At 47.0% G+C, this 13,847-nt stretch overlaps 1 protein-coding gene across 5 annotated transcripts in view; it reads right to left on the bottom strand.

The window, feature by feature from the left end:
- The window catches only part of pnpla6 (patatin-like phospholipase domain containing 6), a 202,565-nt gene that overhangs the window by 92,257 nt on the left and 96,461 nt on the right, over positions 1-13,847 (bottom strand). For all 5 annotated transcript variants that reach the window (XM_060855275.1, XM_060855277.1, XM_060855276.1 and 2 more), the window contains 5 exons: positions 10,911-10,997; positions 10,260-10,366; positions 5,491-5,667; positions 3,823-3,900; positions 2,482-2,687 (listed from right to left, as the gene is read on the bottom strand). In XM_060855275.1, the coding sequence (XP_060711258.1) occupies positions 2,482-2,687; positions 3,823-3,900; positions 5,491-5,667; positions 10,260-10,366; positions 10,911-10,997 (655 nt within the window). The remainder of the gene's footprint in view (positions 1-2,481; positions 2,688-3,822; positions 3,901-5,490; positions 5,668-10,259; positions 10,367-10,910; positions 10,998-13,847) is intronic.

The following is a 13,847-nucleotide window of genomic DNA, read 5'->3' as shown; positions in this document are numbered from 1 at the left end:
AAAGTTAGGGTCAGAGACATGTTGAATGGGAGGCTAGGGGAGGGAAGAGGTGGGGAACAACAGGAGCTTAATGTGAAGGGGGGTTCATGAAAATACAGTGTTTTTTCACCAACACAAGTATTTAAAGGGGCCCCAGAGCTGTTAGATCTCAGTTCCAGCTCCTCTGCCTTTGAGCTCACAACCCCATGACCACATCTCCCAACCCCAGCAGATTGGGAAGCCCTGGTTTATGATGTAGAGTCATATCGAAGGGAAACTGACCCTTTGGCCCAACCCATCCATGCTGACAAGCTACACCAACATTGTCAATCTCTTCAAGCACAGAGAGAACTACAGGTGTTTGGGCAGACAATGATGTTTCAGCTGTTCTACCTTCGCCTACTGAATATGAACATAGGGTTATGAAGAGCAAACCATTGAGCCTGCTCTACCATTCAATAAGGTCATGGCTGACCTGATCACTCCACATTGCCATCCCCCCCTGAAAAAACCTCACCCCTTTGCTTATCAAAGTATCATGTCCTCCTTCTCCTGAAGTTGGATTTAAAACATTTTAATGGGCGGCATGGTGGCACAGTGGTTAGCACTGCTGTCTCACAGCGCCAGAGACCCGGGTTCAGTTCCCAACTCAGGCGATTGACTGTGTGGAGTTTGCACGTTCTCCCCGTGTCTGCGTGGGTTTCCTCCGGGTGCTCCGGTTTCCTCCCACAGTCCAAAGATGTGCGGGTCAGGTGAATTGGCCACGCTAAATTGCCCGTATTGTTAAGTAGGGGGTAAATGTAGGGGTATGGGTGGGTTGCGCTTCGGCGGGTCGGTGTGGACTTGTTGGGCCGAAGGGCCTGTTTCCACACTGTAAGTAATCTAATCTAATCTAATAAAAGACAATGGTAATGCAAAAGGTGGAAAAGTCTTCCATTTAAATCCTAATCCTTAAAAAGAACAAGACCAGTTTAGCAACTGTTTCCATCAGCAGCAATACGACAGCAGCAATCAGGCTGTCTATCAATGCTGCACATGTACACAGGTCTACATACATAGGAAGGAAAATATACCCACACACCTCTCTTTTTAAACAAACAGGCTCAGGAATAAAGGTATAAATGTAGCAATAATATACTGACCAGATTATTTGCACTTAAACAGATGAGCCAGGAATATCTCACACAAAGAAGCTGGGAGGTATCTGAAAATGTGTTGCTGGAAAAGCGCAGCAGGTCAGGCAGCATCCGAGGAGCAGGAGAATCGACGTTTCGGACATGAGCCCTTCTTCCTGAAGAAGGGCTCATGCCCGAAATGTCGATTCTCCTGCTCCTTGGATGCTGCCTGACCTGCTGCGCTTTTCCAGCAACACATTTTCAGCTCTGATCTCCAGCATCTGCACACCCCACTTTCTCCTGGCTGGGAGTATCTGCCTGTTCTACTCAAGAGAGCTGCCTGTATAACAACATGGGGGAGAAAACGACTCCACAAGCTGTGAAACATCTCTGGCAGAGTCAGAAGGACAGCTATTCCAATTAGCTGCATTGAAAGGCTGGTCAAACACCCCTGCCCACAGTTTCCTACCCAGTTAAAGCTTGCCCATGGCAGGGTTTGGGATGCCCGGTGGTGAGATGGTAATGCCACTAGAATAATAATCCCCCAAACTGATGTGGAGGACACAAGATCAAATTCCACTATGGCATCTGATCTGGTGGAAGTTAAATGCATTGAGAAAACTATAAACCTAATGGTGAAAATGAAACCATTGTTGGCTGATACAAAAGCTCATCTGGATCACAATCGCACTTTTGAAAAGATATCCTTCCTTGGTCTGGCCAACATGTGACTCTAGACCCACAGAAATAGGAGCGACTCTTAAATACTCTCTGAAACAGGTTAACAAGTTACTCAGCTCAAGGGCAATTAGGGATGGAAGCTTGGGACCTTTATTTAAAACACTAGACTTTTCCATATTTAATGCAGCCAGTTAGGCAGGAATGATCCCAGCATCAAACCCTAAGGCTAAAAGCCTTGAACAAGGCTGTCCAGGTGACAATGCACACACTTCCTGCAACTTGCATCAAAGCTAAGTGCACAACAGCACATGGTAAAGAGGGGGGTGACACGGTGGCTCAGTGGTTGGCAGTGCTGTCTCATAATGCAAGGAGCCGTGGTTTGATTCCACTGTTGGGTGACTGTGTGGAGTTTGCACATTGTCGCCATGTATCAATGGGTTTTTTTTCCAGGTGCTCCAGCTTCCTCCCACAATCCAAAGGTGTGCAGGTTAGGTGGATCGGCCATGGGAAATACAGGGTCCCAGGGATTGGATACGATAGGTGGGATGCTCTTTGGAGGGTTGGTGTGGATTTGATGGGTCGTTTGGCTTGTTTCCACACTCGGGATTCTATGATTATTAAGGACATTTGCACATTTACCATCACATAAACCCTGCACAAAGGTCAAGACACAGAACCGAGACAGGCAACACCTGCCAATACTCACTCATAGAAATCCGATTTGGAGATCTTAAGGAAGATGCAGTCACGGTTTGCTTTGACGGTGAAGATTAGTGGCTCACCGGTCAGGACAGCAAGCTGGCCCACCATTTCTCCAGGGTGAGTCACAAACAGGCACACATCGTCCTCCTTGTCAATCATTCGCTGGTAAACATGCAGGCAGCCCGACAGCACAAAATGCAAACTGACATCCTGCATTCAGGAGAGATTACACCACATTTCACCATACTTCCAGGAGGAACGAGGCTATTATCATACAATCAACCTGGACACACAACCAGCTTCCATGTTATAGTTGACAGAATGACAGCTATTGCACTGACAAACTCCTTTACCTTTTAAAAACCCATTAATGCACAACACAGCTCAATAACTCCAAGTCTGGATTAAAATCTGTGACTTTGGCAACTAGCCCAGCAAGACTAATCAATATGTCCATGGTGGCTGTGATTAATACTCTCACCTTACACACTGGGGGAGAGGTGGAGGACAGATATTACCACGGGACTAGCACATTAGATGGCCAGGCTGTGGGGATGAGTTGAAATCCAATCAAGGCAGCCAGTGGGACTTAAATTACATTAATAAAATCAGCAACTGAAAGATAGTGACTGCAACCAGGACAACTACTACCAATTGCCGTAAAAGTTCTTACCTAGTGTGACTTAAATGTGACTCCAATTCACAGTTTACAGGCCTCTGAAAGGCACTTACTTCAAAAGCAATGAAGGAGAGGCAACAAGTGCAGAGTTTGCAGCAACACCCACATCCAGAGACCAATTACAGCGGGGGGGTGGGGGGGGGTGGGGGGGGGGGGGGGGTGGGGGGGGGGGTGGGGGGTGGGGGTGGGGGGTGGTGGGGGGTGGGGGGGGGTGGGGGGTGGGGGGGGGGGTGGGGGGTGGGGTTGGGGGGGGGGTGGGGGGTGGGGGGTGGGGGGGGGGGTGGGTGGGGGGGGGGGTTCAAATCCCATCACAGATACATGACTGCAATACAGGTGGACTGCTGCGCAGTCAGAGCCACTGCCTTTCTATCAAGACATTATACCGAGGTCTCCAGGACACTGTTTACAGAAAAACAGGGAATATCCCCATGCTACTTATCCTTCAGCAAAATAGCTCATTTGTCTTGCTGCCGATGTGGGACCCTGCTGTAGACAAACTGGCTGTTACATTTACTACATTACAACAGAGACTAAATTATAAAACTATTTCACTGGGGACAGAGTGCTTTAGTGATGCTCCATAGTTATGAATGCTGTTTATTCAGTCTCTGCCATTGGAATCAGTGAGTCAGCACTGTCAATTCTCTGGCACACAACTGCATCTACCTGGTCTCCCTGACGGGCCAGTACACTCCCAGGTTTGGCATAGTGTAGGGTGACACGGCTGTTGAGAAGAGATGGATCCTAGGAGAAAAGGAGAGGAAACCATTAAACACAAAGGTTCAGACCAAGGCCAGTGATGGAGAAGATGTAGTTGTGCGTTGACTACGGGTCGAGGTTACCATGAAGGACTCCTTCTCACCTCTCCCCTCGTCTGAGGTGTGGTGACCCTCAGGTTAGACTATCACCACATCTTTCACTGATGAGACAGCAGCCTTATGGTTCAATAGGACTATGGTGGCTTTACCAAGGGCAGCAATATCACAGGGCAAGTAACAGGGTTGAGGCACAGGGTGAAACAGTGCAGGAAGGGACAATAAAACCCTAATATGTAGGAATGGGCCTTCAGCCCATTGAGTCTGCTTCATCATTCAATGAGGACATGGCTGATCTGATCATCCTTAACTCCACTTTCCTGCCTTTTCCCTCTGATTCCCTTCTGATTAAAAATCTCTCCATCTCAGCCCTGACAACACTTAACGATCCATCCTCGACAGTTCTCGGTGGTAAAGAATTCCTCAGATTCCCCACCGTCAGAGAAACAACTTCTCCTCATCTCGGTCTGAACCGGGTGAGCCCTTGGGAAGACCAGGCCCAGTGGCAGATTGGTATCAACCTACACACAAAAGCTCAACCTTTCTGAGTCAGGAGGGCACTGCAATGAGAGAGGAGTAGTCTGGAAGTGCAAGCCAAGATGAGGATTGCGGCATTAAAAGCACAGAAACCTTTTGACTTGATGACGCACAGACACTAGCAGCCATTGGAACATTTGGAGATGTAGTCGGGTTGAGCTAAGCATTGGCATCTCGCATGGTGCTTGAGAATCACAACACAAATCACAAGAACGTAAAATAATGACAAGACATGCAAGGGCAGAACCTTAGGCACACCAGAGGTGACAACAGCTGGTATGTGGCTCAGTGGTTAGCACTGCTGCCTCACAGCGCCAGGGACCTGGGTTCAATTCCAATCTCGAGTGACTGTCTGTGTGGAGTTTGCACATTCTCCCCGTGTGTACATGGGTTTCCTCCCACATTCCAAAGATGTGCAGGTTCGGGTGAATTGGCATTGCTAAATTACAATAGTGTTCAGGGATGTGTAGGTTAGGTGCATTAGTCAGGGTAAATGCAGAGTAATAGGGGAATGGATCTGGGTGGGTTACTGTTTTAAGGGTCAGTGCAGACTTGTTGGGCCAAATGGCCTGTTTCCACACAGTAGAGATTCAATGATATCTATGAACATGGAAGAACCATTTGAGAAGATAAAATATGAAAAGCATCAATCAGAGGGTTAGTTACAGCAGAAAAGGTGGCGTTTCAAGCTGTTACATTTATGTTGGCTCTCTTGGGGAGCAATTCCATTCTCCAGACTTGTTCCCAATAATCCTGCAAACTGTTTCCCTTCAGATTGTAATCCAATTCTGCTTTTTAAGTCACAACTCAATCTGTCTAATCAATGAAGCTCATCAATATCCTTCTGGCAGTTGACAATACTTCAATGTTTTCTGCACTGGCATGGCAGTGATGAACACTGAATGACAGAGCTACTCAGATGGGCCAAATGGCCTACTTCTACACCGTATTTTATGGTCAGTAAGAAATAATAGGTCCCCACCTCAATACGTAATAGCTTCAGGAGCTCCTGTTTCGCCTCCTCGAAAATAGTTCCAACATGCTTGATCCGAGGGGTCCCATAGACTTCATCTGTATCGTCCTCAGTATAAAGGTACACACACGACGGATGTTCCTCGACTGTCACAGATTTACGTTCCCTGGTCTCCTGTGGTGCAGACTGAAACACAAAGGTATTAACCTGAACATTTCACTCATGGCCCCTCACACCCATTGTTTTCCCTTTCCCTCAGGGCCTCTCAGAAGGTGCACAGACATTCTGTGCAAACTGTTCTCAGTCCTTGATCAGAGCTCGCTGTCAGCAATCTTACAACGGCCTGGTTGTTCACTGTTTTTGTGCAAAGAGAAAGCAATACCAACAACTGCTTGCCCACCTCCAACCCCCACATAAAACTCCCAAGATCGACAAAGGCAGGGGAAGGCTCAGCAGCACAGTTTCACTCCTTGTACAACACTGAGCAATTAGCCCAAAATGAAAAACTTACAGTTCGGTAAATATTCAAGAGTGGTTGACAATCTGTCTGCCAACACTGGTGTTTACACAATGTACAGGTGACACTGAGGCACTGGAGTTAGCTTTTGTGACCTCAGATCACACACAAGCTAGAATCAGCACCGCAGCAACCTTTCCTGCAAACGCACGCGCAGAGGACTGACCACTCCCCTTCCATTATACAGGTCACTTCTCAAACATAAAGCCTGACGTCTGAAGTCTCATTTCTTTACATCCAAACCAAAAGCCTCTCAGTAAACCCTTTCAGCTCTGTACCAATTCTGCTGATTCGGAGCTTGAGCTGTTTTAGGACTCCACTGGAAAAGAAAAATCAAGGACACAGTATCCCTGTAAAGAAGGAACAGCTTTTAGAAGGAGGAAAAGCTTTGTGACAGCGAGAATACAAAGTTAGGGAACACTTGGCGATGAATGATATAGAAATTGGAATCATGACATGATAAAATGTCAGGCAGGATTGCACAGTGGCTCAGTGGTTAGCACTGCTGCCCCATGGAAGCAGGGACCACAGTTCGATTCCAGCCTCAGGTGCCTGACTGTGTGGAGTTTGCACTTTCGGTTCTGGATCCCTCCCACATTCAAAAGATGAGGTCAGGGTGGATTGGTCGTACTAAATTGTCCCCGTAGTGCCCAGGAATGTGCAGGTCAGGGTGGATTGGCCGTAGTAAATTGTCCCCGTAGTGCCCAGGGATGTGTAGGTCAGGGTGGATTGGCCGTACTAAATTGTCCCCGTAGTGCCCAGGGATGTGTAGGTCAGGGTGGATTGGCCATACTAAATTGTCCCCGTAGTGCCCAAGGATGTGCTGGTCAGGGTGGATTGGCCGTACTAAATTGTCCCCGTAGTGCCCAGGGATGTGCAGGTCAGGGTGGATTGGCCGTACTAAATTGTCCCCGTAGTGCCCAGGGATGTGCAGGTCAGGGTGGATTGGCCGTACTAAATTGTCCCCGTAGTGTCCAGAGATGTGCAGGTCAGGGTGGATTGGTCGTACTAAATTGTCCCCGTAGTGCCCAGGGATGTGCAGGTCAGGGTGGGTTGGCCGTACTAAATTGTCCCTGTAGTGCCCAGGGATGTGCAGGTTAGGGTGAGTTGGCCGTACTAAATTATCCCTGTAGTGCCCAGGAATGTGCAGGTCAGGGTGGATTGGCTGTACTAAATTGTCCCTGTAGTGCCCAGGGATGTGTAGGTTAGGGTGGATTGGCCATGCTAAATTGTCCCCGTAATGTCCAGGGATGTATAGGTTAGGGTGGATTGGCCTTCCTAAATTGCCCCCATAGTGCCCAGGGATGTGCAGGTCAGGGTGGATTGGCCGTACTAAATTTCCCCCATAGTATCCAGGGATGTGCAGGTCAGGGTGGATTGCCATACTAAATTGTCCCCATAGTGCCCAGAGTTGTGTAGGTCAGGATGGATTGGCTGTGCTATATTGTCCCCGTAGTGTTCAGGGATGTGCAGGTCAGGGTGGATTGGCCGTGCTATATTGTCCCTATAGTGTTCAGAGATGTGCAGGTCAGGGTGGATTGGCCATACTAAATTGTCCCCATAGTGCCCAGGGATGTGTAGGTCAGGGTGGATTGGTTGTGCTATATTGTCCCCGTAGTGTTCAGGGATGTGCAGGTCAGGGTGGATTGGCCGTGCTATATTGTCCCTATAGTGTTCAGGGATGTGCAGTTCAGGGTGGTTTGGCCGTGCTATATTGCTCCCATAGTGTTCAGGGATGTGCAGGTCAGGGTGGATTGGCCGTGCTATATTGTCCCCATAGTGTTCAGGGATGTGCAAGTCAGGGTGGATTGGCCGTGCTATATTGCCCCCATAGTGTTCAGGGATGTGTAGGTCAGGGTGGATTGGCCGTGCTATATTGCCCATTGTGTTCTGGGATGTGTAGGTGAGGTGATTAGTCAGGGGTAAATGAAGAGTGAATGGGTAGGAGAATGGGTCTAGGTGGGTTACTCTTCAGGAGGGTTGGTGTGGACTTGTTGGGCTGAAGGGCCTGTTTCCACATTGTAGGGATTCTTCTACTCTATTCTATGTTGGGCAGACACATGAGACCAAGCTGGTTTGTGGTGGGATGCAGACTGTTAATTTCCAGGCTGTTTCAAAAATAACAAGTTCTTGGATGAAATCCCAGAGAAGGCAGCAAATAGCAAGAAAGGCAAATGGAATCCTGGCATTTATTGTAAAGGAACTGGATTATAGAAGTGTTGCTACAATTATATAACGCTCTGGGGAGATCACACCTGAAGGACTGGATCCAGGTTTGGTCCCCTCTTGAGTCTTGGAGATGTACAGCATGGAAACAGATCCTTCAGTCCAACTCGTCCATGCCAACTAGGTATTTTAACCTAATCAAGTCCCATTTGCCAATACTTGGCCCACATCCCTCTATACCTTCCTATTAATATACCCCTCCAGATGTCTTTTAAAAGCTGTAATTGTACCACCCTCCACCACTTCCTCTGGCAGCTCACTCCATACACGCACCACCCTCTGCGTAAAAGGATTGCCTTGTAAATCTTTCCTCTCTCACCTTAAACCTGTGCCCCGGACTCACCCACTCCAGGGAAAAGACCTTGTATATTTATCCTACCCATGCCTTTCATGATTTTATAAACCTCTATAAGGCCTCTGACGCTCCAGCCTATTCAGCCTCTCCCTATAGCTTAAATCCTCCAACCCTGGCAACATCCTTCTAAATCTTTTCTGAACCCTTTTAAGTTTCACAACTTGAGGAAGGATGTGGTGGGACTGGAGGCAGTTCAGAGAAGGTTCACCGGGTTGATTCCGGTCATGAACGGGTTGTCATACAAGGACGGGTTCAATTGCTTGGGCTTCGACTTGATGGAGGTCATATGAATGAGAGGGATCTGAATGAGGCATGTAGAATACTAAAGGGGATTGATAAGGTAGATCAGATATAGAATAGGTTTAAAACTGAGATCAGGAGAAACTATTTCTCTCCAAGGGTTATAAATCCATGGAACTTGCTGCCCCAGGGTGCAGTGGAGGCAGAATCAATCAATAGCCTCAAGAAAGAAATAGGTATGTTTCTGATGAAAAGCAGGATAAAGGGCTGTGGGGAGCAGGCAGGAAAGTGGTGTCGGGACGTAAAATGGCAGAATGGGCTCAAAGGGCTGGATTGCCCATGACAGCTTCTGGTTCTTATGTTTGTACGTTCGTAACTGTTGTGTATGAAACCATTTCTCAGCGTAGAAGTCAGAATACTCTCTGCTTGCCTGGGTGGGTGCAACGGCAACAACACTCAAGGAGCTCCACACTTTCCAAGACAAGGTGTCCCACTTCATTGGCACCACCCCCACCCAGCAATGTCAACATGCACTCCCTCCATCACTGATGCACAGTGGCAGCAGGGTGGACCACCTGCACAGTGCACTGCAGTAACGCATCAAAGCACTTTCCACAACACCATCCAAACCCACCTCTCCCACCTACAACGGCAGCAGATACATTTGAATACCACTGGCTGCAAGCTCCCCTCCAAGCCATTCATCATCCTGACTTAGAAATGTATCACCAATCCTTCAGTGTCGCTCAGTGAAAATGGTGGAAACCAACCCTCCTACCCTCCCCCCTCCCCCACCACCCCCCACCGATAGCATTGTGGTTGTATTTACACCAAACAGACGTCAGTCATCACCACTTTCTCCACTGATGGAGAATAAATGCTGACCCGACCAACAACATCCACACCTCATGAATGAAAGAAACCAATAAGCTCCCAGCAGGACATGAGCAGAGTTCAGCTGAGGATAGAGCTCTAAAATGTCCAGAAGGAAGAATTTTGCCAGAAGTCAGCTTTAGAACCTCTTCAACAAAATGTGACCACTCACTAGCCACACAACCACTGGCACAGACAGCTTCAGAGCTCATGTCCTGAGCCCAGTGACGGTGTTGTAGCCTGTGGAATTTCCACAGTGAGAAAGAGCAACATCTCAGGTCACACATCTTCAGGTTTCACTGTGACACAGCATCAGTGCATGCAGCACTGTTTGCTAATTCAACAACAAAAGCCCAGCTTCAGAGAGTGAACAATCCTTACTCACAACAATTACAAAGAGCCAATCTGAGCCAGCGGATGATGCGACATAGGAAAAGTTGCAATGTAATGTTCCCAAGGCACAAAGATCACCAACTGAACCAAGAGCAAAACAATGACATAGCTGACCACGGAGGTGGCAATAGCCCACAAGTGTCCTTTAGGCAAGTTGAAATAATATAATCTTACTCTGCTTAGGGGCATTGAGCTCACTGGACTTTCCTCTTGTAAGGACGATGAAATCCTCCCTCTTTCATAGGCCATGTCGAAGTCTGAGCAAACTCCTTTTTGTATCCCTGAAAGGTCAGTAAAACATGCAGTTACAACCCTCAAGTTGTGAAATGGAATGAACTGCAATTCAGTCACTGCACAACATTCACTATATGCTCAGCGAAATAAGTCTTTCATCAGATTATTACCTGGCATCACTGTTCGAGAGAACAGTCAATAATCAATGCAGGGGTAGGGAGGAACAGATTGGCCCGGTACAGGAGGAGGGAGGAAACAAAGGGAAGGACAAGGAGCAGGAGGGTAGGTTTTGGGAGAAAGAGGAGGGAAGTAGATAGAGGGGGAGTGTTGGGAGACAGAGGACGGACAGAATAAGAAAACAGTTTAAAATAGCTAACAATGTGACATTCCCCTTTCATAGATCAACTAGAAAGTGCAGGATTTCATTCTGAGCAGATACAGCTGTACTATCTGCAAATTCCATAAATGAATTTCAGTTTGGTTCTTAGAATATTAAAATTAAAATCTGAGAATGTCTTTAAATGATGTAATCTGGAAGCACTTTTGAAGATACTGCTGTATATACTGTCAAAATGTTGTCCCTGGTCTTACCAGAAATATCCAATGGCATGGATATACAGCGGCTCAGCAACGCTCCCCGATTATTCTCCAAAATTGGTCCTTTTAATACTTCATTTCCTGTAGACAGGCAGACAGATGGACAGAGAGAGAGAGAGAGAGAAAGAGAGAGAGAGAGAGAGAGAGAGAGAGCTAATGCATTGTGAATAGCATAACCACAGGGTCAACACTAGACTGGCTGCCTCAGCACAGAGGCTGTTCCTGTGGGAATAAGGAGATGTGGTCACCCTCTGGGTCTGGAAACTGTGAAGAAAGTCCATATATTTGACATGTAATGTACATCATCAACACTGAATACAAATGCAAACAAAGTCTCTCACACACACACAATGTTGAGGTTGGATGATCACATGAATACTTTTTATAAATTTTAGGAATGAAAGTATATTTCTGGAGGAAACATTACTTGGCTCAGGGATGTTGCATTAGACTGACACCTAGAGACAAAACACAAAAGCAACCTCAATATTTGTGACCAAATTTGTCTGTCTCCGCCTCATACACTATCCCTTTCTCAACTCTTGTCTATACTGCAGAGGCTGCTTGAATGAAATACTGGTAAAATGAAAGCCTGTGTTGAGCACTGTCCCATGTTCCAGCACCAACGTTCAAAACAGAGTATGACCATGCTGCTTCTTTAACAAGGTCGCGTTGCCCTTGGTTTTTCTTCTCACAAGGGTTGTACGAGGCAGAGTTGCTGAGATGTCTGTTTGGACGGGTTTTAGGGGCAATTTGATTATAGCTGACAGGCACTGCCTCAGGCAAAAGACTTTCAAGTTTTAAAAAACAATTGTACAAACAAAGGGGTTTGGCCAGTTCTCCCAGCTCAGCTTTACTCTGGATTGGTTTTAGCAGGCAGTCAGCTTTTTTTTCTAGGCTTCTGGCCAAAGAATCAGATCCATGGAAGAAGGTGTTCCATGCTGAATCCCTCTACCATCTCTCTCTCTCTCCAGTGAGACCCTGTGTTTGATTGTCCCTTTTGTGCCAAGGGCTGTTTATGGGGATTGTTGCAAGTATTTGGAACAGGATCATTAAATTGGGATTGTCTGTTGGGTTTTCAGGTAGAGTCATAGAGATGTACAGCATGGAAACAGAACCCTTCGGTCCAACCCGTCCATGCCGACCAGATATCCCAACCCAATCTAGTCCCACCTGCCAGCACCCGGCCCATATCCCTCCAAACCCCTTCCTAATCATATACCCATCCAAATGCCTCTTAGATGTTGCAAATGTACCAGCCTCCACCACTTCCTCTGGCAGCTCATTCCATACACATACCACCCTCTGTGTGAAAAAGTTGCCCCTCAGGTCTCTTTTATATCTTTCCCTTCTCACCCTAAACCTATGCCCTCAAGCTCTGGACTCCCCGACCCCAGGGAAAAGACTTTGCCTATTTCCCCTATCCATGCCCCTCATAATTTTATAAACCTCTATAAGCTCACCCCTCAGCCTCCGACGCACCAGGGAAAACAGCCCCAGCCTGTTCAGCCTCTCCCTATAGCTCAAATCCTCCAACCCTGGCAACATCCTTGTAAATCTTTTCTGAACCTTTTTAAGTTTCACAACATCTTTCCGATAGGAGGGAGACCAGAATTGCTATTCTCTATTCTGTTCTCCTTTGGTACTCTGCAAATAAATTCTGTCTTGTTTGAAACTAGTTGCATCCCTCCTGAAATACTCCCTTCATACCTGCTGCAAACAACTAGCAGAGTTAGGGTCTGGGCTACTTTCCTGAAATGTTTTGAGGGGGTCTGACCTGGTCCATAACAAGAGACAGACAGACACAGAAATGATTAAAAGAGTAATGTAATATTTCACGCTCCTAATATAACAGATGCCCTGTAGCTCCAAAGCTGTCAGAGGTAGGATCAGCTTGACCCCAGGACGATGGCTTCTCATCCAGCCACAACAGGAGTTACCGAGGCTCTTACTGGATAGAGGTGACCTGTCCTTGATTGGTCAGCTACCTGCATATGTGTCCTTGTTACTCTCTAGATCCCCACAAGTGATGTCCAACACAACATCGTGGGCCAAAGGGCCTTGTCCTGTGCTATACGTTCTGATTTCACAGATGTGGTCTCTTCACACTTGGAAACAGGGACTTGTGGGGGCCACAGAGAGCTCCCTCCCAATCTAGCATTACTGCCCCAGCTGGATCGACAGGGCCCAGACCAGTAGCTGCCGTTCTGGGGCAGATACCCTGTTGTCCATACCCACCAAATCACCAGTGAGCTATTGGTTAATGCAAGTGTATGGGAAAACTCTGCCTGTTCTAAGTCACACTATATGTCCTAACAGGACACAGTTACAGCTCTTGGAGTTAGAAGTTTCCTGGACATTTTAGTGCATGATCTTTTCATACTTTGAATGGGATGCTGAAGACTCACAATTGTCACCCAGGTGTCTCGTACACAAAGGTTTGTAAGAAGCTTGTTATTAGTAACCAGAAGTGTTAGTTTTTGAAAGGAAAATTGAAAAAAGTTGTTACTTTCCTTAGCAGATTCAGCTCACCTAGTAAAAAATAATACTACAAATCGGAAATAAAAACAGAAATTGTTGGAGAAACTCAGCAAGTCTGGCAGCATCTGTGGAGAGAGAAACAGAGTTACCATTTTGAGTCCTGTCAAATTTGAAACATGAACTCTGTTTATCTTCACAGCTACTGCTGGACCGGCTGAGTTTCTCCGGTACTGTTCGTGAGACTCTGACACAGTGTCTAAACAGCTTGATCTATGGAGAACAAGCTACATCACTGACCTAGTGGAACCATTTGGGTTTCCTCACTAAGTTCTATAGATGTTGCCTTCTCTTGCTCATTCGGAAGAGGTAGACCTGCTTCACTGGTACTTGATGTAGTTACTAGGTGAGGTTGAGTGACTTCAGTATTTGACACGCATTCAATGGGAGCGA

The sequence above is a fragment of the Hemiscyllium ocellatum genome, chromosome 45 (assembly GCF_020745735.1).
Source record: "Hemiscyllium ocellatum isolate sHemOce1 chromosome 45, sHemOce1.pat.X.cur, whole genome shotgun sequence".
Classification (NCBI taxonomy): Eukaryota; Metazoa; Chordata; class Chondrichthyes; order Orectolobiformes; family Hemiscylliidae; genus Hemiscyllium; species Hemiscyllium ocellatum.
This window is presented reverse-complemented; position numbering and strand designations above follow the sequence as displayed.